At 40.6% G+C, this 27,966-nt stretch overlaps 1 protein-coding gene across 1 annotated transcript in view; it reads right to left on the reverse strand.

Annotated features, from left to right (window-relative positions):
* clptm1 (CLPTM1 regulator of GABA type A receptor forward trafficking) overlaps nt 1-27,508 on the reverse strand; it is a 33,585-nt gene extending 6,077 nt beyond the window's left edge. Inside the window, exons 1-10 of the mRNA XM_052044165.1 lie at nt 27,429-27,508; nt 16,206-16,336; nt 14,673-14,796; nt 12,194-12,352; nt 10,455-10,572; nt 9,461-9,546; nt 9,242-9,362; nt 4,947-5,191; nt 3,018-3,111; nt 1,359-1,549 (exon numbers count right to left, since the gene is read on the reverse strand). Of these exons, the coding sequence (XP_051900125.1) occupies nt 1,359-1,549; nt 3,018-3,111; nt 4,947-5,191; nt 9,242-9,362; nt 9,461-9,546; nt 10,455-10,572; nt 12,194-12,352; nt 14,673-14,796; nt 16,206-16,336; nt 27,429-27,488 (1,329 nt within the window). The 5' untranslated portion in view covers nt 27,489-27,508. The remainder of the gene's footprint in view (nt 1-1,358; nt 1,550-3,017; nt 3,112-4,946; nt 5,192-9,241; nt 9,363-9,460; nt 9,547-10,454; nt 10,573-12,193; nt 12,353-14,672; nt 14,797-16,205; nt 16,337-27,428) is intronic.
* Between the last annotated feature and the right edge of the window lie 458 nt (nt 27,509-27,966).

Genomic DNA, 27,966 nt, shown 5'->3' on the forward strand with positions numbered 1-27,966 from the left:
GGGAAATAAGTGGTGGAATAGGACTGATGGGATTGCTTTGAGCTGGTGTGGACTTGATGGGCTGAATGGCCTCCAATGTTGTAAGAAAAAAGAGATAAAAAACATCTGGCTTTTTCACATTGTTTCAGTAATGAATCTAAAAACCATCATAGAGAGAGGTTATAGGGTTTAACATCCAATAAAAGAGTGGGAAGGAGATGGGAAAGTGAGGATTTCCTGAGTATATGTTGTCGTCAATTGCAGCTGCTGCTAAAGAAAAATTCTGGCTTTGTTGTTCTTCCTTTGTGTTGTTAGATTCCCCGTTGGTGCAAATTTTCAAGATGCTGCCACACGAGGGGTTAAGAAAAATATCCATCTTTACAGGAATGATTGGGGCTTGGAATACATTGCTTGGTAAACTGGTGGGCAGATTCAGCAGTAGCCTTCAAAAGAAAATTCCATAAAATCTCAGGAAATTTTGAGAGAAATGAAGACCGAGGTGTGCTATGAACCTATCTCGTCAAAGCAACCATGAAGTGAACATAATAGAGAGCTCAATGCGATATTAGTACCAGTCTTTATGATGCTGATAGCTGTTATCAGGTTGAATGATTTCATTATAGTTTGCTATTTTAAAATACAAGACATTAAAAACTCACACTGAATACACTGCAAATAATTCAAACTCTCCACCATTTCTAAAAAAACATGAACAAGGTCCATCCAGTTCACCGCCATACAGAGACTTCATGAGGCTAATGAGTAGTTGAACCATTACAGCAGCCAATCCAATTAATCTACAACAGTACCAGACATGACACATGGACAATCCACACCAAGTTTGCTACATTTACCACCTGTTGCAGACATTTCCTTCTGGATCTATAATGACTATTTTCTACCTTTGGCCATTAGTTTTGGTCGTCTTTCTGTAGGAGTAGCTTTCTCTATCAAACATCTTCAGTTTTAATTATTATTAGGTCACCCTTCGGTTTACAGGTGGCTGAGAGGAAGGTGCCCAAGCCCCAGCCTGCCCTGATGGATAAAGCAGAACCAAGAAACATTCATTCCCACCATCTAAAAACTTGGTTTCAGAAAAGTGTTCAAAATCCAACCGCAACAAAGTTAGGGTTCCATTGAAAGGAATGGTCAGTTACGATAAATGGATGTTAGTCCCCAAGCTCGCAACACTTACGCATCTCAAATTACTCAACACCTATATCCCAAAATGTTACTGTCTGAGATCTACCTTCAGCTTAATTCAGCACTACCTGCTGCTATAACGTGAATAAGAAGTTGGCTTCATAGACTGATACTCACTCACCAAAACATTGCTGGCATAAAATGTCAAAGAGTTTCCTGGAAGAGATTATTCTTACCTTCACATCCATGACTTTGGTGATCTTCCAAAGATCAATCAAGAGGCCAATAAATACGCTGACCTGAACCACAAAGTTGGTCTCGTTGTCCAAAATGTAGAGCAGGACAACACCAGACTGGAAGACACCAAATATCACGGAACGTACAGACAGCCCCTCCAGAGACTGGCGACTGTTCCAAAATTGAATGTCTGAAAAATAAGTAGTCAGGGGATCAATTTACAGCACAGTAGGCCACTTGGCCTAAACTTGTCTATGCCTGAGTTTATTTTACCCTTTTCACATCACCATATCTATTCTCTCCTTCATTGACCTTGGCCTCCCTGTAAATGCATCTATCCTATTCATACACAACTACTGTGGTAGCTTCTCCTAACTTCCAGAATGAATTTATTGGTTCTACTTTATAATTTTTTTCTCCTGTATTTCCAAATGACATAGGAGGCCATCTAAGTCCATCAAGTCTACACCGGCTCACAGAGTAATTCCATTTCCTCACTAATCTTTCCTGTAACCTATTCTCCCCCTATTCCCACTAACTCCCCCACATTCCACCATTCACCCACGGAGTAGGAGCAATTTACGGTGACTAATCAACCCACCATCCCGCATGTCTTTGGGATGTGGGAGGAAACCAGAGCACCCAGGGAAGCCCACGCAGTCACAGGGAGAATGTGAAAACTTTGCATAGACAAGCACTGGAGGTCAGTATTGAACCTGGGTTGCTGGGGCTGTGAGGCAGTAGCTCTGGCAGTGACCTTTCATTTTGGATCCCATGTGTAGAAATGCCTTTACTCACATACTATTGAAGACATTCACAATTTTGAGGATCTCTACTTCTCACCACTCAGCTTTCTCTCCAGAGAAAGGAGATAGCACTCTTGATAATTATAGCCTCTCAATTTATATATAACAAGTTTTAGTATAATGAGGCAAAAAATGCTGGGAAAAACATTAGTTTTCAACATGATTTCTGACCTACTTCAATTGTTAAGTGATAACATTGAATAAACCCTTTATTCTCTGGTCTCAGCTTTGTTCTCAGGTGTGAATTAACTGGCCTCTGGTAGAGTGGAAATGGAAGTCTTCTCTTTCCCACCTACCCCATGCAGGTAACACCTCAAGGGAAAGGATCACTTTCTGTGGATTCCCAATAAGACCTGTACACGATCAATAGGGCAAGATGGGCTGGACAAAGAGGGTGGATGGATGTATGGAGGATTATGCCCCAACTGAATTTTCACTTGGCCTCTGAATGCTCTTGTTGAAAAGACTTGTGGTGCTCAGTATCTTCCTAGATGCATTGCTTTAACAACCCACCCCACCCTTGGGGGTCATAGGCCAGGGATGCCCAACAAGTCAATGAGCATATAACCTTTTTTCACTCCCCAAGGAGGCTTGAGAACATCCTTTGAGATGGAGATGTACGATGGCTTACCAGGTATCTTTACTAACAGGGGAGCGTCAAGTCCTTAAAAAGGTAAACCAAGAGATGACTGTGACAATAAACGTACAGAGTGCTGCAGAGCACAGTATGAGACCAGAAGGTAATGGACCAGAGCTTTCGTTCATTGTTTTACTGAACGAACTGATGTGGAGATTGTTGACTGGACTTTACACAAACTGACAAACAGCAAAATAATTCCAATTATGGCTCACCATTTTTGAAGGCCAGGAATTCAAATACACTGTGTACAATTGACACGATAATAGTTACTGCCAGGAGATACGGGTTGGTTTCCAATAATGCAACCTGTCATAAACAAAAAAGATCATTTGGTAGGTGTGTTACTGCATTGTAAAGAAAAAATCAAGTAATTAGGAATTCAACTCAAAGCTTTAAGGTTATGGGTGGGAGGTTCAGGGGAGATGTCAGGGGGAGATTTTTCACCCAGAGAGTGGTTGGTGCAGGGAATGCACTGCCTGGGGTGGTGGTGGAGGCAGATACATTGGACAGGTTCAAGAGCTTGTTGGATAGGCGTATGGAGGAATGTGAGATAGAGGGATATGCGGGAGGAAAGGGTTAGGTAGTGTGAGGGTGGTTTGATGGACGGCACGACATGGTGGGCCGAAGGGCCTGTTTTGTGCTGTATGGTTCTATGGTTCTACCTTAGAAATACAAGCTGTTACGTAGTTAAATATGCAAAATCAAGCTGTAAAGAATGAATCCCATTTATAAATTGCTAATTCCTCAATCAATAAAAATGCTTTCACTACACATGACATACACAACCACAATTTGTCCTAAAGCAATTTACAGCTTGAATCTCCTACATTGGATTTATGAATGGCAATTTTAATTTCCCCCACTTGAGAACATTTTAACATGGACCTTATGAAACTACTTCATAAATTTTAAAGATCTCCATTAAGAGACCATTCAGCCTCTCTTTTGGCTGAGAGGAATGTGGCTCCTCTCCAGACTGTGTTAATAGATGAAGTAAAACGAAGAAATGTTAATAAATAGTAATAAATTTCAAAACATTTCATAATGTCTATTACAAATAGCAATGTAAATACAACAGAAATGTCCATGTTACTAAAACCTTTCAGAAACTTACAAGAAATAGCGTGTACTAAGTTCCAATGGTCTTTGAAATCAATTCCACAGATTTGAAAACAACAAAAGACAGCACAGGAGGCAATTCAGCCCACTTGTGCCTGTCGCAATCATTTGAAAGAATCATTGAATTAGACCCAGAGCACCAGACTTATCCAGCTGGCTTGTCAAATTTCGGCTATGGTTCAGTTTTATATTAAAAAAAAGTTACTAACTTGTTGTTGCTTAAAATTAATCAAAGTAGTATGTCAATGAGGAAAAATATAATTTGAGCTGACAGAAGCTTGTGAATCAGGGACATTTGTGGGACAGGAGGCTGGTCCACAGCACAATTACAAAGATACTGACGAAATATAGACAAAGGATATTTGACTCTAACACCCACTAGTTTTATTACCTCTGCAAGGGCATGTCAAATCAATTTATAGTTTCTTATAGAAGGGAATTGAAAAGCAATGAAAATATTTATTAATAATCCCTCCACTTCCTTCTCCAGTTAAATGGATCTTGCGGAGGACAAGATCACATTTATATTCAGTTTTGGAGAAACACTGCTGCACAATCAGCTGGCACTGGAGCTCAGATGCTTCACAATTTGTATCCAGACCTAGTGGTGACGTCAATGAACAAAATTCTGAATGGAGCTCACAGCCCGACAACAGAGGTCAACTGTGGGCAAAGCTCCAAAACATTGTCACACGTAGTGACAAAAGCTACAACTCTCTCTCAGCAGGAAGATGTTTTTCCTTTACATAACTGAACTCAAGGCCAAATTCAACCAATTTTTGTTGGGCAAGGAACAAAAGTGGGTAAGTGGGTGTTGAGATACAAATCAGCCATAACCTAGTCAAATAGCAGAAAGGTTGAGACACTGAAGCATATTCATGCTCCCACATTTCTATGTAGCTGAGCTACATGCTTCTAGACAACTTAAGGGGCTATATATCAAGGGAGATCCTGGGATCTCCACGATTAGACTGATTAGGAGAACGAAGAATTTGATTATATGGGATATTAAAGAAAATAACCTTCACGGAATCCTGTTCCTCATCTGGTTGTTCATACAAATCCTCCCCCAGGAAATTCCAGGGTGACTTGGTACTTTGTGCAGCATACAACTGCCATTTCCACAGTGACAAGGGGCAGTAGGTCATTCGCAAGGGGAGCTTGTCCAGTGACTCGTTGATGGGAAAGTAGTCCTTCTGCAGGTTCCAGTAATCATTGAAGTAAATGATTGGATAATAGTCACCACTGACGGGGTCAAACTTCACATCTACGGAAAAAATATAGGAAAACAGGATCCAAATGAAATGTCAAGCTTTCAGACACAGGAGCTCGGTATTCCAAAATTCAGTCTACTAGCAAGGATAATGGATCAGCCATTTAGAATTAAGAAGGGGATAAAGTAGGAGTGGCTAAACCGTCTGGTTCTCAAAGATACATGCAATAATATTCAGAAGCTTGTGAGCTGCGTGACACGCAAACAAGCCACCGTAAGGTTTTTAGCAAAAACAGTAAACTCATATTTGCTGCTTCAATGTTCAAATACTACTACAGCAAAAGGCCATCCCTGATAATAACACTTCTAAAAATTACAACTTTGCCTTTAGTTGAAGTTTGTTATTATTTGGATCTAAAATTGCTACCATGTGGTCATTTAATGAAGCAGTATTCTGTGAAATAACAAAACTAGAGTACATAGGCCACGTATTCTGCAGAAATATTCTTCAGGGAGATGACAAGCACACTACATTTATTTACCCCATGGCAGACATGAATCCACTTATCATAGTTCTGCAATGCTACAAGCAGTGTTCTTTTATGTCCAATCTTCCAAGGTTAGAGGACAATTGAGTTAAACATCATAACTGAATCCCCACCACCAAAATGCATCATCTGACGTTGGAGGGTACAGTGTGATGGACATTTGTAGGAGTGAACTGCTGTTTGGCCATCCCTGCTCTCAAACATTTAGAATTCCCTACCCCAGAGGGCAGTGGATGCTCAATGATTAACTTCAAGTCCAAGCTTGACAGTTATTTGGACATTAAGAGAAATGAGGGATCTGTGGGTTAGATGGAAAAGTGGTCTTGAGGTAGCATTTTAGTTGTGATCTTATTGAATAGTAGAATGGGAGAGGGGCATATGGCTCAGTTGTTACGTTCCAGTGTTTATTCATTACAGGTTAACCGATTCATTATTTATTTCAATATAACCAAGAAGTCTGAACATTTTGTACTGTATCACTTATTCCATTCTAAGACAGGGAAAAAAAACAAGTAATGTTAGGATGCACACATTACAGGAGGGTTGTACCAAATTATAGTAATACCCCAATTTGAACATTCAGTTTATCAATTTTCATTGTAATGGCATCAACTCCCTGGGTCTTGGATTTCTGAAGCTATTTTTTGGTAATGTGAATCGTACTCCACTCTCCATGCATTCATACACTGTACTGAAATGCTCATAAAGCAATTCACCTGGCTTTTTTAATTTATGAAATTTCACTTAAAACATTTTCCAGGAACATATTCCTATTATAAATTAAGGAATGGTTGCATTTCACAGGAAATCCTTTGAAGGAATGGCAGATACATGGATACTTTAATTGCTTCCCATGGATAAATTGGTTGTCATCTTCCAAAATTCTACAAATTCTAAAGCAGTTTCACAGATTGGAAGGTAGCAAATGTAACCCCATTGTTTAGAAAAGATGGAGGGAGAAGAGGGAATTGCAGACCAATTAGTTTGACGATAGTAAGGAAAATGCTGGTATCTATTAATGTTTTAGGAACAGGGAACCTGGATAATACGGGACTGCACAGAGGGAACACAGATTTACAAAAGGGAAACTTGTGTGATAGATCTCCAAGAGCTTTTGAGGTTGTAACTAACAGAATTGACGAGGACAAACCAGTTGATGTGGTTTATCCAGCCTTCCAATGAAAGTGCCACAAAAGAGGGCACGGTATTGGGGACAAAATATTGGGATGAATTGAGCATTACTTATGCACAAAAACAGTAGGGATAAATGGGTCTTTTTTCAGCTGGGGGGGCTATGTCTAGTGATGTGCTTTAGGGATCACTGCTGGGGCTCAGATACCTACAACCTATATCAAAGATTTGGATGAGGAGGTGATCAAGTGTAATATAGCCGTTTGCTGATGTTACAAAACTGGGTGGTTGTATGGGCCAAAAAAGATGCAGGACCTTCAAGGAGATTTAGCCAGGTTAAGTGAAAGTGCAAGGACAAGGCAGATGCAATGTAATGTGAAACAAAGTTATCCTACTTTGGAAGGAACAAATAACACAGGGTATTCTTTGCAAATGGTGAGAATTAAAGGTGTTAGTGTTCAAAGGAATTCAAGTGTCCATGTGCACAAATCACTTGCAGATATAGCATGCAAATCAAAAGGCACAAAATAAATTGACCTTAATTGTAAGGAGATTCAAGGACAAGAGGAGACACCCCACCCTGAATTGCATGTACATGTCTGATCTCCCTCCCCAAGGAGGATATACTTGTATGGAGCAAAAGTTCACCAAATGGGTTCCTGGGAATGGTTGCTTTGTGATACAAGGCAAGTTGAACAAGACTGGGCCTTTGGGTTTAGAAGAGTAAAAGGTGATCAAATTTGAAAGATTGGAGAATATTTTTAGACATTGCAGAACAAATATTCGTGCCCTCTTAAACAAGTCAGACTTGGTTCGTGTGACTGAGCTAGTGGGTTTTGGCAGTACAAATAATAACAAACAGTCCCCACTGGAGATATATAAGACCTCATTGTCCTTCTGACACCAGATAGCAAGGAATAGCTATAGGGTAGAAAAGAAATAAAAGTTCCCAATTAACCTCCGAAGGATCGCAGGAAGGATTGATAGATCTGTGAACACAGATCGGCAGAGAAAAGGTGGCTACTAATAATGGGTTTGCTAGGAGGATGGATGTGGCATTGATTGATTGATTCAAAGGGGTATTATGATCAATATTGACCAGCAGCAGCCGTCTCATCCTGGGTTGGTCAAGAAGTGATAACTAAAAGTCTATACACTGACCACGGCTCATCTATGTGTAACCTAAGAATTGGATGATTTAGGATACATAACTATGTTCAAAGTATCACTGTCTGAGTTATGATTTTGATCCCAGAATTGTGTGACTTTCTTCCATATGCTCAAACTATGAACAAAGGAACCTAATTCTCAACTGATTACTATTATTCCTGTATTATTTATCTATCTGTAATTGCAGTCATTCTCCACCTGAATATCAGGTACTATTAGCATCCATTGTCCCAGTGCTTGCTGCTAACTCTCAGATCACAGACATCAAATTTCAATATCTTACCCACGTGCACTAATCCCAAAATGGCCTTGCCCCTCCAAATCCCTACAAGCCCTTCCGAATCCCTACAAACCCCTCCAGCCCCACTCCAAATGCTCCATTCCTAATTTAAGCCTCGTGTTTAATTCCCCCTTTCCTTTTAATATACTTTGGCAACTGAGCCACCAGCACGCTATGGAAATCCCTCCCTAGCGTCATCATCGCATCAAAGACATCCACTTTAATACCCATTCTTCTTTTGTTTAACTCCAGCTTAGAGTCAGAGTGATACAGCATGGAAATCAGTCCTTTGGCCAACCATCAAGCTCCCATTTACACTAAACCCACTTTATTCTTCCCATATTCTCATCAACTCCCCCCAGATTCTACCACTCATCAACACTCTAGGGGCAATTTACAGTGTCCAATTGAACTACCCAACCCATGTGTCTTTGGGATGTGGAAGAGAATTGGAGGACTTGGAGGAAACTCACACAGTCACAGGGAGAACGTGCCTACTCCACACAGAGAGCAGATGTCAGGAGCTGTGAAGCAGCAGCTCTACTAGCTGTGCCAACGTGCCACTGAAAGCAAACAATGCATACCCAGAAAACTGACAATGGCACGGGAACTGGATAAAATTCCAGAGTAATCGTCACATTAAAATACATTTGATCATACGGAGGACAAAAATTATAGCACAGAAGGAAGTTCATCCATGCCATCTGAAAACGTGCTAATGACACTAATCCCACTTTGTAGTTCTTAATCCACACTATAGCAGGTTATGATGCGTTGGTAGAGCAATTTTAAATTCATCTGTCAGGACCTTGCTTGCAAGGCCAGTGTCCTTTGTTCACCTCTTACTGTCTTTGAACTGAGTGGCTTGCTAGGCCATTTCAGAGGGCATTTAAGAGTACAACCACCATTTCTGTAATGATGGAACAGAGGGCATATAAACACAAGGAGGTCATGGGCCAAACATTATCCACTTACACTGATCAAGAGGTGGCGGCACTGCACCCATTGCCCATGATGTGTGATCATCCACTACATGAACTGTGAGGTTTGGGTGCCAGTGAGAAATGATTTCAACTGGCCCATAGTCTTCCGCTCGCTGCAAGAAAAATGTGCAGACAATATTATTAAATAGCATTGAAACCTTATCATTTTCAAGAAAGCACATGTCGAAGAGCAACATGGTTTCAAGAGTACCTTAATTATTTCAGGATCAGCCTCTGTCTGCCCAGTTAGAAGATTTTTTGTCTTTTGAAACTTTCTCCTCTTGTACTTGTTTAACACTAGTGTGAAACATACACAGTAATTAATGCATGACTGCCATTGTATAGTTTTATTCATTCTGGAAATGGGGGCTTTGCTAGCTATTGTCAATCCTAAATCGCCCTTCAACAGATTGACTTGTTAAGCCATTTAAGAGTACATGAAACACAAAGTTAGTATACGAGTACATCAAGTAATTAGGAAGGCGAAAGGAATGATCGTTATTCACGCAAGTGAAATAGATAAGAGTACGGAAGTGTCACTACAACTGTATAGGGCCATGGCAAACAAACAGAGTTGCATAACCTTGGTCTCCTTATTTAACAAAGTACATGTGCCTTGGAGGCAACGCAGAGAAGGTTCATGAGATTGATTGAGGTTAAGAAAAGCGTTAGTGTCAATGATCAGCCATGATCTTAGTGATGGCCTACATCTGCACCCAAGTTTTATTTTCTAACCATATTGCTGTGGGTCTTAAGTCACACATAGTCTACACTAGACAAGGATGGGCTTACTGCACGTGGACTGTGCTTTCCTGAAGGACGTTAGTGAACCAAATGGGATTTCATGCCAATCCAGTCATTTCGTGGTCACTTTTACTGACATAGTTTGTCTTATTGCAGATTTAATTACTAGAATTTAAGTTCTACAGCTGCGAATAAGAGATTTGCACTTGCGTCTCTAAACCTATGGATATTCAACCAGTAATTCAATCTGTGCTTTCCAACTCCAAGTACTGGCTCTATGTAGATAGAGCAGCATCACATGAACAGTATTATGTAAGTAATTATTCCAGCTCTGATGTTATCTGCCCCTCCAGTAACTATAACAAATACAGCAAAACCGAGGGATGGTATACAGAAGTAGGAAGATCCAGGACATCACCACAACGGCAATTAAAAAAAAATTAAGCTGTCTTTCTGCTTACTTCTTGTTGTGGACACTGTGGCTAGGCGCCTGTATTGTGCTTTCCTCATTGGATCTGGATGAAACCCGCTCTTGGTGAAATATATGTGAATGTACATAGAACCATTGGATCTTATATGCTGTGAAGAGAACCAAGATAATTAAAAAAAACTGCACTGTCACCAGCTCTGAATATATCAGAGATTTGGTATCCAGGCAATCTGCAGATCTTTGTATCTAATTTAAAGCAACAGTAGCCAAGTAATATCTCAACACTAATTTGTTTATTTGTTATACAAGCAATGAGGTAAAACAATTTATCAAGACATTTAATGATGCTCGTTATTCCCCATCATTTGAATATATATTTGATATTAAAAGCATTAACATTTTAAATTTAACAAAATCAAACTTAATCACTCTAATAAGGGTGGCTGCAAATTCTTGATTGAATGATTTTATCATAGTCACGAACGGCATAAAATGCTGCTATACGATGAGGAATAAGTACTATAAGGTAAAAGTTTTCTCCCCTAGTATAAAGAGACTGAGGGATGACCTGTTAAAGATACTTAAAATGTTAAATGAAATTGGACAGGGTAAATGCAGCTGGGATTTAATTGCCTCCTCACTTCAGGGGAAAACAGGGATGGACAATAAATGCTGACAGCAATGCCCACGTCTCATGAACAACAAGAGACAAATATGAACAATTTTCTCTGGGAAAAAGCAACTACACAAAAAAAATTGTAAAATCAGAACCAACTGTGACCCTCGGGACATGTTGAACTTTCAAGTTAGAGGGGAAATGATTTATTATATAAGGGTATCAATGGGTATGGGGTCAAAGCAAGAAAAGGGGGCCTATGGGCAAATCTGGTAAAATGGAGCTGATAGGCCTATTCCTATAACTACATACACAGAGAGTGAAGCTCTTGGCAGTATAGCTTCAGTTGCTATTATTTGCAAATCTCTCTTGCTTCTGCACACATTCCCCCCCCCCACAACTTCTTACAATCTGAGAAATTCTACCAGAGGGACATAGATAAAAAAAACTTTACACCAAGAAGTTGGTGGGGGGGGTGGGGACAACAGAGAGAGATCGTTACAATTTATATGCCTAAATTTTAATCATTTCTATGCTTGTTTTAGGTAGTAATTGAGTTTTATTTTGGACTGCTCCAGCTAATACACATCAAAAAGGAACAAAAATAGCCTATAGGTATTTTGAAGATGGAATCAAGTCATCTTCAACATGTTAATGCCTGTTATTCATAAGACCTTCAAGCATGGCCCATTCAAATTTACAAAAGAGTAAGTTTCTGTGCATCATAATAAATCTGTTCAATCTTTAAAACAATTTTAGTTATTTTGTTGATAAATCTGCTTGATGCTTTGTAGGGAAACAGAACACAACTCCAAAGTCAAGGGAATCAGACATCATGCTGAACTCTGTATACAGAATGATGTGGTGCATGGATTTGTTAATGGTTCCTTTCCTTGCAACACCCAGTCAGACAAGGAATTTAAAGGATCATTTTGGGAGATGAGAGCTTGGTTACTGGCTTTATCTTTTATGCTAAACTTGAAAAAAAACTCCTTTAGTGAAAGTTTAAAAAACTTACATGGTATTCATCTACTGCAACCTAATTTATAGACTTAGTTGGTAGCAGCATGACAAGAAAGTAATTCAGTACAATCCAGAGTCAATTTTATTTTGTTTTAGATTACCACAAAATATCCAGAACAGAATTTTCATACCTCAGTTGTTTCTATTTCTCCATAGTGCTCATAACATCCTGTCCCTGACTCTCCACTTGTCCAGTCTCCATATACCAGGTCCAGATGTTCCCAAAAAAGTGGAGCACTGTTATTAAATTCTGTGAAGTGTTCATTCTCCGAGATATAAACTCGCAGGTCCTGCGCGGGTCAAGAACAACTACTCAGATTATCAAGTACAATGAATGAAATATCGGTTTATTCTAATTTGCTACAAAAAATCTGTACATTTGGCTCCTGATCACCACTTAACTGTTGATCACACAAACTAATGTAAAACACGACAAGCTGGAAAAAAAAAACTATATACCCAAGAAATGTGCCCAGAATGGGTTGAAAGTGGTTGCACGAAGGCTATTGAGGCACCAGTGTTAATCGAATTAATATACAGGGCTTCTAATTTTTCAAAGTGCGGGTTTGAGGTTAGTGTTTGCAAGATGCTGGGCCAAAGATTACTGGTAAATTGTTTCAGCATTCTTTTCTCATTCCTATAATTAGCACTTCAATTTCTCCTTTTCAGTGGGGTTTAAAGAGGTAAGCAACTGTCCAGATAAAAAGGTCAATAATCAAAAACATTGACTGATTCTCCCTCTTAGTACCAGACCCACTTAGTAATTCCAGCATTCAATTTCATACAAGTGATTTTAATTTCAGTCATTTGTATTCATATGGATTATAATCTCCAACACAATTTTTTGTCTGGTGGTGTCAGAGTGAGTAAATTGGGAGAATTCTTTATTTGTAACCAGTGCATCAATTTGACAGAAAAAATGTAGTACTCATCACTATATCCCTTCAATCATATTCTAAAGCAACTCTCTCCTTCACTCACTACAATTAAGTGCATCTTTGTCGTACCCTTTTTACAACTGTAGCACAAGTGTTCAGAACAGCACTCTTTCAACCAAAGTCCAACTCATGCTTTGCAGAAATTTAATATCACATCTGCTATGGGTAAGGGATCAGAAGGTGCTGAAAAAAAGTCATGAAACACCTAGATAGACATGGCATGGTAAACAAGAGGCAGCATTCAAGAAAAACTAATGAGACTCTACATTTGGTTCTGGTATCTGAGATATTTATCACATGTACCTCAGAATCAATAGATCCAAATTCTCTCCCCTGAAGAACCCCCACACATCAACTTCTACAAAACAAAATGGAGAACAGCAAGCCTCACTGTTAGCTTAGGTTGTGCCATTTTCACCAAATCAGAAAGCTGTGGGTTCCACTCTAGAGCACAAAAAATCAAGGCCGACTCTGCAATGAAACATTAAAGGAATGGAACTAGGCAAAGTGGGTGCTTGATGGTCAGCATGGACTCAGTAGACTGAAGGGCCTGTTTCCGTGCTGTACGACTAAAACTGAATGCGGCACTGTTGGAAATGGCATCGCCTGAATTAGACACCATCTGCCCTCTTGGGTAATGTAACACCCTTTAAAATGTGAATACTAATTTGTAATGGTATGCATCCAACTCGGGTTAATGTAATGACACCACCTGAAAAAGTAGTACAGCTCTCTTCCCATGCCGTGGTCAATGTTGAACACTATAGCACACAAGACCTCTTAGCTGGTCATGACCACATTGCACCGGGGAGCCCATAGTACACAAGTTGCTGTTGTTTCTCCGACAGTCAGGTGTGACTCAGCTGCTAGCACTCTACCACGTTTAAATACCCTCTCCAGGATTTCAATGAAACATAGAGTGTTATTGAGTACAGTCCCGAGGAAGTACTGCACTGTTGCTAGTGATATCTTGATGATGCAATGTAAATCTAAGGCCCTGTATGGTCTCAAAAGATTCCATAGTACTAATTAAAAAAACTAAGGGAGTTATATCTAATACTCTGCCCCACATTTACCCCTCAACCAACATTTCTAGTAAGAAATTTGGTTATGACATTGTTGTTTGAGGCAGACTGGCTGCCATATTTCCTATCTATCACAGTAACTACAGTTCCTTGGTAAAACACTTGGAATATTCTGGAAGGGACATGAAAGACCCTTTGTAAATGCAGGTCTTCCACTTCAAATGTTGGTCATTGGCTGTAACAGCCTTGAACATTGAGATTGTAATACTGTATCAATGAAAGCTTTTCTTTATTTCAAGGGATATGAAGTGAATAGATACACTAGGCAAATCAGTCAGAAGATTGGTTATAGTGGTAACCTGTTTCAAAAAAAAATTAACCCTGGCTTTGCATTGACAGTGGCATTTTCTATACTGTGTGCGTGCAGTGAGGAGAAGAATTTCGCGAATGCCAATTAATGCTTGGTGAATAGCTTGTGAAATCTAATTAGTAGTGGCATCTATCCAACTCAATAATTAAGTGATTAGCTCTCTGCAAAGCATTTATTAGCAACAACTTTTGCATTGAATGTTGAATGAACTGTTAAAAAATAGCTCTTTTGATAATCTTTAAGAAATGATTTTTTAATATTGAAAACGACTGTTTACCATAAGTGTGTCTTTGGGGAAAAGATTGCGACTTGGCTGCCGCACTGTCCCGGTTGGATCGCTCTGCTCTGGAGGTGCACTTCCTCGACGGAACCAACTGCTTATAAGCCAGATGATAAAAATCCTGCAATAAATTTTTTTTAAAAATCACTGCTTTGTAAAATTAGAAATAAAACCATGCACCAGTCCCACAACAGCTTGCACTTTTACAAGGCAATGCACTCAGATTGAGCTTGGGACCATCAAGTGAGCAGTTGCAGTATTTTGGAAGTAGATTATGGACCACTAAACGATGAATAAAATTGGGAATTTAATGAATTCATTTGAAAGTCTTCATCGAAAGGAATTTTAGTTACCCGGAAACTATCAGAGGCAGCACAGCGACACAGCTATAGAGTTGCTGCCTCAGAGCTCCAGTGATCTCCGGTGCCGTGTGCGCAGCTTGCACATTCTCTCTGGGACCCCTTGGGTTTCCTCCGGGTGCTCCGGTTTCTTCCCGCATCCCAAAGATGTGTGGGTTGGTAAGTTAACTGGCCATTCCAAATAGCCCCTAATGTGTAGGAGGAAGCTGGTAGGATTTGGAGGAGTTGATAGATAGAATAAAATGGGATTAGTGTAGGAATATTGTAAATAGATGTTTGAATGCCGGCATGGATTTAGTGGCCTAAAAGGCCTGTTTCCATTCTGTATGTCACTGTGACAGTGAAAATGCTTAGAATCAAAAATTCAACACATCTCAAGTGCAGAACAAAGCTCTCCACCAAATTATTTCCCTGCTTTTTCCCTGTAATATTGTTAACTTTTCATGTTCAAATGTTAACTGCTTCCAGTGCTGTTTTAGGTAGGGCTTCGTTGACTTTGCTATTCATCTTTTTTAAATGTCCCCGAGCTACCATTCAAATTATATTTATAGTTAAGCATTCCAATGTACCCTTGGAAAATTTCATTCAAATTTCTTCTGCTTTGTTCTTCTGATGAGTTTAACCTCAGTGAATAACTCCATAGTGACTTGATACCACCATCTACTCTCCTTTTGTAAGGGTTATGGAATCAAGGTGGGTCAGTTGAGTTCAACAACAATCCAGTTGATTGCTAAGACTGATTCAAGGGACTGAATTGAGTACCTCCCTGTTTTAACATTTCATAGGGAGGTACCCAATTCAGTCCCTTGAATCAGCTTTAGCAATCAACTGGATCGTCGTTGAACTCAACTGACCCATCTTGATTCCATAACTCTCATAAACACCTACGAACCCCAACAATGAAATTTTCCAATAGTCCTTCAGCCTCTGGAACTCAAGAGTAGAACGTTAAAAATTTCCGCTGGATTTGTGATTTAGTGCTTTGACATGAATCACAGCCTAAATGATCTAGCTCCAGTGTCAAGGCTAGGCACGCACACCTGTTCTAGACTCTGACCAGTGCAAACAGCTTCCATATTTACTGCATCTTATTTTTACATGCTTATTTTCATAACAACATTCTAGTGAATACTCAATTTCTATTGTACAAATACGAACACGTTGCACTCACCTGAATAAAACACCTTTTATCACTTGCCAGGCATTGGGAGGTTGTTGCTGTTGTTGCTGCGGTGGTCGTGTCTCGACCCGATTAGCTTCTGAGACCTGGACCTGTCCATCAGCTACCACCTCACTGCCAACCTACAGCATGCAAATACGAACACATTATAGGATTTGTTGACTAGCTGAAAGAGAAACACACACATAAATCCTTGGGGACCAATGAAGGTAGGTAATGGAAACAGCAAGGAAGTATTTTCAGTTGGATAGCACTCTAGCCTAAGCCAGTAGATCATGGGCTCAAGTTCTACTCTGAAGAATTGAGTACAAAGTCTCGGCTAATAGTCAGGTTCTGACTTGTAGATGAAATGTTAAAACAAGGGCCTGTCTTCCCTCTCCAATGATGATAAAAGATCCCTCTGCACTTCCTAATGTCTTGAACAGCATTTACATTGCAACCATCACCCAAGTCAAATGATTTATTTATTTCACTGCTGTGAGAGTAGGTTTCACACAATCTGTATGTTTCCTATACTGCAGCTTCAATTGCTCAAATATAAAGGGCTCTAGGACAATGAAGTTCTGAAGCACCCTGCAGTTGTGTTTTTTTTACTAAGCAGTCTTTTAAAAAACGTATTCAAAAGCTACACAACAAAAACAGTTCACACCTCAGAACAGTCAAAAACTGTTAGTATAATCATTCTTATCCACAAGTCAATAAACATTTATTTATACATTTAAATTGAATGGCTCAAAATGCAAGTAAAAATGAAAGTTCAAAATGCCAAAGGGAAAAATCACTCCTATTTATAATATGTGTCTAATAAATTTTTGTGATACAAGAACAATTAGTAGTCCACAAAGAAAGTTGAAATACATCACTTAAGGAAGCAATCAGGCTCATGCTGACACTTTGGAGGAGCTTTCCAATTAGTCCTGTTCACCTGCCATTCCCTGAAGCCCAAGGAATTGACATGTTTGACTATTTATCCATTAGTCATTTGAAAATTCCTGCTGAATATGATACCACCCTCCTTTCAGGGAATGCATTCACAATATGCTCCTGATGAAAAGTCTTCTGGTTCTGTATCCTTTGCTTATCCACCCATTTGCCATTTCAGCAGTTCCTCCTTGTTAACCAAGCCCTTCATGATTTGGAACATTATTAAATTGCCCTTGATCTTCTCTGCTCTTAGGGAGGACAAAAATGTTGGTTCTGAACTCTCCATGTAATCACTCCCAGCTTCACTCTAGTAAATCTCCTCTGTACCCTCACAGTCTTGACATTATTCCTGATGTGCGTTGTCTAGAATTGTATATAACATCCCAGCTGGGGCTGAACCAATGATTTATCAAAGTTAAATGCAACTTCCTTGATTTTGTTCTCCATGGCTCTGTTCACAAATCAAAGATATAACGAGCTTAGCTCAGACATCTTACCACTTTCAAATATGTCTGTTAATAAACCCAAGGTCTCTAAGCCTGGACCTTATTTGAAGTTTTCAATTGATATTACCCCTCTTAATGCTTCCAATCAAAGTAATCACTTAACATTTACATTGACTTTGATGTATTGATTGTCATAGTCAGAAAGATGCATCAAATCCACAACAGTAACCATCAGAAAACAGCTTAAGAAATAAGAACATCTACAGGATCACTCAGTACACCTCCACTGAAGGCTAAACCGGAAGAGATTACTTCTGTCATGGAGATTAGTACAGGCTGGGTTCATTTCTAAGAAGGATGGGTGATCTGATCCATGAATATCATGTATGGAGATATTTAAAATCGACAACATAAATAAGAGTTATTAATAAATCCAATAGGCAAAACATATTTACCTTGTGGTTAACATTCTCATATAGAACTCACAACCACAAGGAAAAGCAGACTTACAAAGGGACACTAGGTGAGGAATAGGATATTTAGGTTGAGCAAGATGAAGGGATGGAAGTAAGATCATGTGGAATATAAACACTTATTTTCAGGGTCAAATTGCTGGTTTCTGCACTGCATATTGCATGCAACACTCTTGAATAACTCAGTTTATGCTTGGATTTAATCACATCATCTGCTGCTGAAATCCTTGTCTATATCTGTGTTACCTCTAGATTTAATTACTCCAACATTCTCCTGGCCGGCCTCCTATCTTCCTTCTTCCATAAACTTGAGGACATCCAAACTTGGCTGCTCATATCTGAACTCAAACAAGTCCCATTCACCTATTACCCATCCTCACTAGCTCCCAGACGTCCAACATAATTTTAAAATTCTCACTCTCATGTTCAAGAACTTACACAGACTTGTCCCTTCTCATTTCTGTAACCTGTCAGTCTAACTCTTCACAGAACTTTGGAATCGGCCACCTCTGGCCTTGTGCCTTCTGCACTTCCTTCACCTCAGCAATAATGGCTGTGCCTTCAAATGTCCAAGATCAAAGCTCTGGAATGTCCTCCCTAATATTCTCCACCTTTCCTCTCTTTTTAAGAGGATACTTACAACGACATCTTTGACCAAGATTATTGATGCTGCTAATAACAATGCCTTATTAAATAGTACTCCTCACTACAAGCAGAAAGTATCAAGAGACCAAAATAATTCAAGAAAAAAGCACGCTATGAGAAAAGTACTAATGTGATTCTAACCCTAGCCAACATTTGATCATGGAATGATGGGACAGGAAATATTTATAAAAGTGTCAGGCAATAGCCATCTCCTATAAGAGGGAGTGAAAACCCCTCTCCAAGATAATCAGTGATCTTCATCGTCAAAGCCCCCTCCCCCACCATCAACACTCTGGGCAGTACACCTTAGAAGGATGTATTAGCAGCACTATGGTACAGATTCAAAGGGAAATACTAGATTCCAGGGTTAAATTATAAAGGAGGGATTATGCAAACTGGTTTGCTGCACCTGGAAAAAAAGTTAGAGTTACTTTATTAAAGTCTTCAACATATCAGAAGGAAATTGATGTGCCCAACCAATCAAAACCATTTGTGTAGCCTGGGGAGTCAAAAACTCAGGAAGCACAGTGTTAAAACTAGACTTTATGGGAGTGACATTAGGAAACATTTCCACAATGCCGAAGGTGGTGGACATTTAGAACACTTTTCTACAGTTTAGCAGTTGATGCTGTATCAGTTATTAACTTTAATTGAGATTAGTTATCCAAACTATTAAGGGATATGAAGAAGCGCATGGAGGGAGGGTAAAGGTCTCACAAATGTAGAATGGGCTTGAGGGTTAAATGACTAACTCCTGTTCCTATAATTAGAGATGGATATTAAATGACAGCTTGCCTTTAATACTACATCCCACAGACAGGAAAATGTTCCACCAAGTAATGCTTGCGAGCTCCGACGTTTGGTACAAAAAGTTAGAGGACAAATCACAAGAGAAATAGAAAGTTTACAATGCTCAGATTAAGGTAGTGGGGGAGAAATCATGCTAGTTGAGTTTTGTGAATGATGGAGAGAATTCAAAGACAGTGAAAATACTGATATGGTTATAAGGACTGAGTCAGAAATGGAAATGGGGAATATTGCCCAGACTAAATAAATGATGGAAAGGCAACAACTCTTCAAAGCTCTAGCTCTATTTAATCAAAGTTATCACCATATGAAAACAATTCTTTTGACAACATCAACCAACATAAATATCTGCCATTAAATAAATCTTAAAGCTAAAAATGAAACAAATAGCTTTATTCTTTGTTGGGAGAACATCCTGAAGAAAATACCAATGGTAAATTACAAAAGGAAGCAAAATTAGGTCTTGGGCAAGACCAAATTTGAACAGGTGTCATTAGGTGATAGAAGAGGAAAATAATATGGCAAGATATTAATGTCTCTTGGAAAATTATAACACTCAAATTTTAACCACAATCAGGATATGGAAGGTACATATGAGAGGAAATTTAGACCTAGAGGGAAATAGCAAAGTTTGCAGCATTTAATGTAAATTTGGTAAATTGGTTTATTATTGTCACATGTACCGAGGTACAGTGAAAAACCTTGTTTTGCATGCCATCCATACAGATTAATTCATTACATCAATACACGAGGTAGTATAAGGGAAAACAATAACAGAATGCAGAATATAGTGTTACGGTTACAGAGAAAGTGCAGTGCAGGCAGACAATAAGGTGCACGGCCATTATGAGATAGACTGTGAGGTCAGCAGTACAACTTATTGTACTGGGGGACTGTTCAATAGTCTTATAACAGCAGGGTAGCTGCCCTTGAGTCTGATGGTACGTGCTTCCAGGCTTTTATATCTTCATTTCGATGGGCGGGGGGAGAAGAGTGAATGTCCAGGGTGGAAGGGGTCTTTGATTATGTTGGCTGCTTTATCGAGGCAATGAGAAATGTAGACAGAGTCCATGGAAGGTAAACTGGTTTCTGTGATGTGCTGAGCTGTGTCCGCAACTCTCTGCAGTTTCTTGTGGTATTGGGCAAAGCAGTTGCCATACCAAGCCGTGATGCATCAGGATAGGATGCTTTCTGTGGTGCATTGATAAAAATGTGTGACGATAATATCAGTGGAACAGATGAGAATGCAACAGATAGAGGATGAACTGAGGTGAGAAATGGTCTATTGCAACAGAAAGTAGAGAGAAACAGAAAGTGGAAACCATAGGCACAAACCAAGCATTCTATTCAATGCCTCATGCCTGGAATGGGCAACAATTTCATGGGTCTGAGCTCAAGGAGACAGACTGAGATTATAATCCAGTTACCAACATTTGGGAAAAGGAAGACTGAAGAAATTAGAAAATTATTTGGAATCATTTGGACAGAAAGCAGCATTTGAGACAAAAGCAGCAACTTGTTGGAAACTGCCTCTTGCCATTCTTGAACCATAGAGACCATTCAACCCTACCCTGGAGTAAAATCCATATGCCCTACTACTAATTGAATTAGGATGGTACTGTCCTGTATGTAACAGGAGCAATGCTCAGCACCTACTGAAGCAAACAAATCCCAACTGCATTTAAAAAAAACACCAGATTACTAGCAAATAAATCCAGACAGAAATATTGATCAAAATCTACAATAGCTAAGTAACAGGATGGTACAGCAGTCTGAATCACCAGTCTTTTTAGACAGTCCCTCAGGATCAAGGATGACTTGCTTCCATTGCATTCTGCAGTCTCTGTCACAGATAAGACAGGTGATGCTTGACAAGCTGCATGGGTGGGTAGTGTAGGAGGTGGTGTACTTCTTCTGCCACTTTTGCTGGGATTCCACATGCTCCTGCAGAGACGAGGTTCACCCAGATGGCCCACTGCCATTTTGATGCATCATAAGCCAGGGATTCCCACAAGTCAGTGAAGGTGTTACATTCTCTCATTTAAGTGTTTCCTCTCCTGGTAACCTTGTGCTACAACACAGCTTTGCATGAAGGGCGAGTTTTATGTGGCATGTGGATCATCACTAATACCTGTCTTTACTGAGAGATGGTTCCCAAGATAGAGCATGGTCCACATTTTTCATGATCTCGTTGTGGATCTTTGTGAGAAAGGGAAGATAACGTGCAATGGGAGGCAAGATGATAGAGGACCTTTGCTTTTCAAGTGTGCAAGGCCCATTCTCCCATACAGTTCAGCGAATGAGTCAGCAATGACTTGGACCTCCGTCCTTGAATGTGCACACATGCCAGCATCTCTGCCTGTTGTGCACACAAGCCAGCATCTCTGCCTACTGTGGCTAGGTGAGTGAGCTTGGAGTGACCTAGGTTACAAAGGCAGAGATTGAACAGTTTCTCATTTATCCTTTGGATCAGCTTCAGCCCAGTGGGAAGTCTGTTGGATTTGATGTGCAACAGTGTTGAAAGAAAGATGATGATGTGAATTACAAAGCTAACACAGCCTTGCTTTACCTCCATCTGTACTGTTGGGCCATGAGTTAGAATCACAGCTTTCATAGCATCAACTACAGATATTGTATGGAAAATTTGAGAGCAATCAAATTCAAGGATTCTCCACAGTCCCTCTTGGCTAACTGTCAAACATTTTTGTAAAGGTCAGAAAAAGAGGAGATCATGCCCATTGTGCATTGTTGGAAGAAACCCATCACGAATTTGGGGAGCATCACTTCAGCCACAGGGAGGTGTCGGTTGAGCAAGACCTTGCCCCATGTCAGACACCTGGGAGATCCCTCAAAATGTTTCTAAGGACTCCTTGCACATCCTCGTCTTCCCAGAAGACAGAGACAAAGCTATGCATCAGAAGTTCCTCTCCACTAAGTTTTAGAACTCTGGAAGTCTAGTTGCTTTTCACTGGTATATAAGCCTTTTCACCCTTTTGTTGATCAAGTTAAGGATGCTGGCTTTAAGGATCTATTCAAATTCCTCTTTTCTGCAGGCACAGAGCATCTTTTTACACTCCTCTCTGTTCTTAGCAGGATGGAACCTTGAATGTGTGGGGCTGTGGAAAACCTGACAGCACTAAAGAATACAGATATGATTCTAGGCAGTCTCTGGATCCCTTGCATTCTCTCTACCCACCATCTGTTCTTTTGGTCATGGTTATTTTGTTGGAACTCTGGAAAAAAAAGTGTTTTTCCATCAAGCTGTAACATAAGTTCCATTCCAAGAATCCCTCGTGTTCATAGTTAATTAGTTCTGAATATCCTGGTACTTCTCATTAAACTAGTCCAAATGTCTTCTGGTAGGGAAGCCAGGAGTGTCTCCACAGATACTAATAATGGTGGATTGCAGGACAGTTCAAGCACTGTGGGTCGAGCTGTTTGGGAGTCATCACATTGTCTGGAGAAAGCTTTCTTTGAGAAGTCTTTTAGAGCTCTTACATTGATCTTTGTGGCAGCATTTCTGTTGCTGCACTCTGATAAGAGCAGAGCAGGTAGTGGTTAACTAACCAGTCATCATGTTGTGTCGCAGTACGTTAGATCATCATCACCTAACTGACACGTACCAGAGGCTGCTTCAAGGGCATCGTCATGGGGTTTTGTTTGTTCTTTGACCAAACAGGGCATTAGTTATGACAAGGTCATGATTCAAGCATTTCATCAAAACTCCATTGGTCAGCTTTACCTGCTCCTTTGCCAATAACACTTTGCCAGAGGTTTCCATTATCCAGTAAGACTGTGGCTGATCCAGTATCCTATTTTTTGACCCAAAGTGCATATTTTTCAATTCTATCAATTTCAGTCTTGAATATATTTAATTAGTAAATATCCAGAGTTTCTAGGACAGAAAATGCCAAACACTTGCAGTCCTCCAAGTAAAGAAATTACTCTTCATCTCAGCTCTGCTTGGTAAACCCCTTATCAGACTACCTCTAGACTCTTTCAGCAAAGAAATAGCTTTGCAGCATTTACCCTATCAACCCTCTCAGAATTTACAATGGGACTACCTTACACTCTTCTAAACATCAGTGAACATAAGCCAGTCTTAACTTCCTCATAGGCGAACTTTCATTCCAAGAATCGACATACGAATTATATAGCAATGCCTTCTATCCTCCCTCCGGTAAAGAGTCCAAAAAGTTATCATGGGACAAAAACAGAAAATGCTTGAAATACTCTCTCCATAGATGCTGCCTGAACAGACGAATATTTTCAGCATTTTTTTTCTAGTATCTGCTTTTTAAAAAAACGTTTTGATCATAGCAATCATGGCATGCTCTCATCAAAACTATGGTACTTCAAACCCCTTGGAATAAAAAACAATATGACTTGTCTTCCTAGTTACTTGCTGTACCTGCAAATTAACCCTTTGTATTTCATGAATAGTGCACAAAGCAACCTCCACGCACTAGCATTTAATAATTCCTCATCATTTTAAACCACCCATTTTCTTGTCTTGCTCTTGATATGAACAATAAACTTCCCACTATCTATTTCATAAGCCACCTTCTTTCCCTGTCACTTAACCTGCCTAAATTTTCCTCCTCATGGCACATTGTGTCAGCTGGCTTAGTTTCCTTAATAGTTCTGGATATGGTGCATTGAACGTTTATTAAGATAGGCTGAGTTTGTTTTCGTTGGAGTGGAGAAGGCCAAGGGGGTACCTGATGGAGGTGTATAAAATTATGAGGGGCATTATATAAGGTTGACAGTAGTAAGCTTTTCCCTATAGCAGAGATGTCTATAACCAGAGGGCATAAGTTTAAGGTAAGGAGCAAGAGGTTTAGAGGGGATAAAAGAAACAAGTTTTTTCCATTCAGACAGTGGTTCGAGTTTAGAACGGACTGCCTGGGAGAGTGGCAGAGGCAGAGACTCTCACAACATTTAAATATCTAAGCACTTGAAATGCCAAGGCAAAGAAGGTTAAGGTAAATGGGATGAGTATAGATAGGTAGTTGATGGTCAGTACAAATGGGGTGGCCTGAAGGTCTTGTTTCCTTGCTGTAACTCATGGATATAAATTGTGAATAATCAATAACCCAGTATTGATCCAGATAGTGTCCCAATTTGTCACCCTCCACTTGCATTAATTTCTCTAACATATTTTCTTTAATGATAATGGTCATTTTGAGTTTTTCAAGATTGAACTCTCAGTTCCCCACTATTTCTGTTACGTGTGCCTTCTATACCGAAGGCTGTACTTTGCTGAACTGTTTTTAGCACTCTAAGGAACTTCGAAGGGGCATAGACAAAATCTGATAGTGTACCACATAAGCAACTTTCAGGATGCATGACTAAAAGTTTGAAAATTAGAGAAATTTGGGAAAGGAATTCCAGAGCTTAAGGCTTTGGCAGCTCAAGGCACGTCAACAGTGGAGCAAAGAAAACCAGTGATGCTCAAGAGGCCAGAACTGGAGAAGAGCAGAGACCACAGGGTGATTTAGTTACCCAACTCCAAAAACAAATATTTTAGGAATGGTGAGTAAACGGTCCTGGGCCTTCCCATTTCCTGTTTATCCCTTTGAGAGTTCAACATGTCATAGGTTGTCTCAAATCTCACTTTGCACCTGAGTGTATCCTATCCGTATCAGAGATTTAATTGGCTTTGAGCCTGTGCACAATATCTAACAATAATATCAGTTATTCGGCTCTGCTTTGAATTCACAGATGACTGATCACGCTTCTAATGCCATTTTGAATGCCATTTTCACGCAAGATCCCTCCAATGTTTCAAATATTTAATTTCCTTTCTTGGGTTAATATTCAATCTGCTTCCATTGCTTTTCCAACTGGTGCATTCCGGATAACATACTGTATTAAAAATTCTCATTCCTTGGTCTTCTACTAATTAACTCAAATTTTTGACCTGCAATTACTGACTGACTGTCAAAGGCAATGGTTCCTTACTCTATCAAAATTGCATGACCTCTTAAATCTCACTTTAGTCTCTATTCCAAGAACAATTCCAGGTTCTGTAGTTTCTCCATATAAAGGAATCCCTCATCCTTGTTTATCACTCTGGGAAAGGCTGCACCCTTTCCAAATGCTTTCAATTTTCCTGAACTGCAGTGCCCAGAACTGGTCATAGCATTCCAGGGGTTTAATGAGTAATCTATTAACATGACTTCCTTAGTTTAGTACTCTTAAGTTTCTAGTTATAAAGTCCAAAATACCAGTTTTCTTCAAAAAATGCTTTATCAAGGTATCTTGCAAGCTTCAAAAGATGTGTCTAACAACTTAAAAGACATAGTATTCCTTCATTCAGATCTCCAAACATCCTCCATTTCCTGACCCTGACAATAGTAACTACACTTTTAGCAGTCTAAACTTCAAGCAATCACCTCTGTCTACCCTTCAAACGATTTCTTACAACATTTCTTACCAGGTTCTCAGCATCCCCCAACATCCCTGACTTTTAGTTCCAATACCATTCTGAGAAGTGATTTGAGGCATACATTAACACTGGATTTTAAATAGAAGATTCATTGTATTTAACCACCACTAATATTTGAGATTGCAGGACAATACAAATGCTATCAGCATTATCCTCTATAAATATAACGACAGTTCTCTTTGTTAGATCACAATCAAGATGAATGTGTCTCAATTTCCATTTTCTCTTAATACCATTCACATCACAATCTTAAACTTGACATAAATGATTGTGGGTGCAAGCCCCACCTCAGATTTATAAACATAATCCAGACTGACAGTTTGATCCAGAACAGAGGGAGTGCTATATGATCATAGATATCAAGTTGAACAAAGTCTTATCAGCCTCACCAATGGATGGAAGAGATTGTCTGGTTATAAACGAGATGTCCTCACCGATAGCTATCCCACAACCACTAAACTAAAACATATTGATGATTGTCTTGGGAGTTTGCTGTGCACGTTTTGGCTGCCCTAAGTCCCTCTATAAAGAAAAATGACAACAAATTGAAACGACGCTATAGGAAAGATGCCATTAAGTTGGAAAAATGCAGGAAAGATTTACGAGGATGCTGCCAGGGCTCGGGGGCAGGAGTTACAGGGAGAGGTTGGACAGGCTAGGACATTATTCCTTGGAGCGAAGGAGACTGAGGGGTGACCTTACAAAGGTGTGTAAAATCATAGGGCGAACGCACACAGTCATTTTCCCCAGAGAAAGGGAATCAAAAACTAGAGGGTATAGGTTTAAGGTGGGAGGGGAAAGATTTAACAGGGACCTGAGGAGCAAATGCTTAACGCAGAGGGTGGTGGGTGTATGGAACAAGGTACATGGACAGGAAAGGTTTGGAGGGATATGGGCCAAGCACAGGCAAATGGGACTGGCTTAGATGGGCATCTTGGTTGGCATGAACCAGATGGGCCGAAGGGCCTGTTTCCGTGCTGTACGACTCTGTGAACCAACAGAGGTTTGGGGAGACGCGTAATGAGGTTGTGCGGCGCTATGGAGACGGAGATTCCTTCTTCCCTGTAATAGGACTCCGGATTGAAGCCACACCGGGCCCAAGTATCCCCGGGGGCCCGAGCGTTGAGCCTCGGTGCCTTCACCCACCGACAACCTTGGGGGCTGCGCCGTCACCAGACCCCCGGGGGGAGTGGGGGGTCCCAGAGGTCGAAAGACCCGGCAACTCCAGGGAAGAGTCCGAGGCTTCAGCCCGCGGCCTCTGCTCTCCGCCCAGACGAGGGGCGGCAGCGGTGGGAGGAGAAACCGAGGCCCGGGCCCTGGGAGCAGCGACGCCGGTCTCACCCCGGGGGGGGTGGACCGGAGGCCGCGGCTCCCCTCGGACAATGACGGCCGGGGGTCGCTCCCCTTCTCCGGAGCCGGTCGGTGCGGGGATGCGGGAGGGCGCCCGTCCTCCCCCGGCTTCTCTCACCTCACCGTTCGCCGTCGCCGCCGCCTCACCCGCCGCCACCTCGCTCTCCCGCGCCGCCATCTTCCTCCTCCGCCAACTGACTGCGGGATTTCACTGCGGGGTCAAACGCGATCTCATTCCCCGTGTGACCTTCCGAGCCCCGTGACAGATGGCGTTCCGCCATCATTGATGCTGGCGGAAACGCCCGCTTCACGCACCGTGCCAGTACCGGGGATCCCTGCAACGCACCGTGCCGGTACCGGGGGAGTTTTCATTTCAGTGCGTGTCTTTAACGGAGTGCAATTGAATGCAAACGTAGCATTTTTTCATTATCGGGAAATTTTAATCTTGCTTTATTGAGGTCATGAATAAATGAGTTATGGAGAGACACTTGGGACCAGTTCAGCGGCGCGATGCATACGAAATTGAGACAGGAGAGATTCTGCAGATGCTGCAATCTGGAGCCACACACTCAAAAAGCTGAAGGAACCCAGGAGATCACGCAGCATCTATGGAGGGAAATGAACAGTCGACGTTTCGGATCGAGACCCTTCATCCG

This window comes from Pristis pectinata, chromosome 35, assembly GCF_009764475.1.
Source record: "Pristis pectinata isolate sPriPec2 chromosome 35, sPriPec2.1.pri, whole genome shotgun sequence".
Classification (NCBI taxonomy): domain Eukaryota; kingdom Metazoa; phylum Chordata; class Chondrichthyes; order Rhinopristiformes; family Pristidae; genus Pristis; species Pristis pectinata.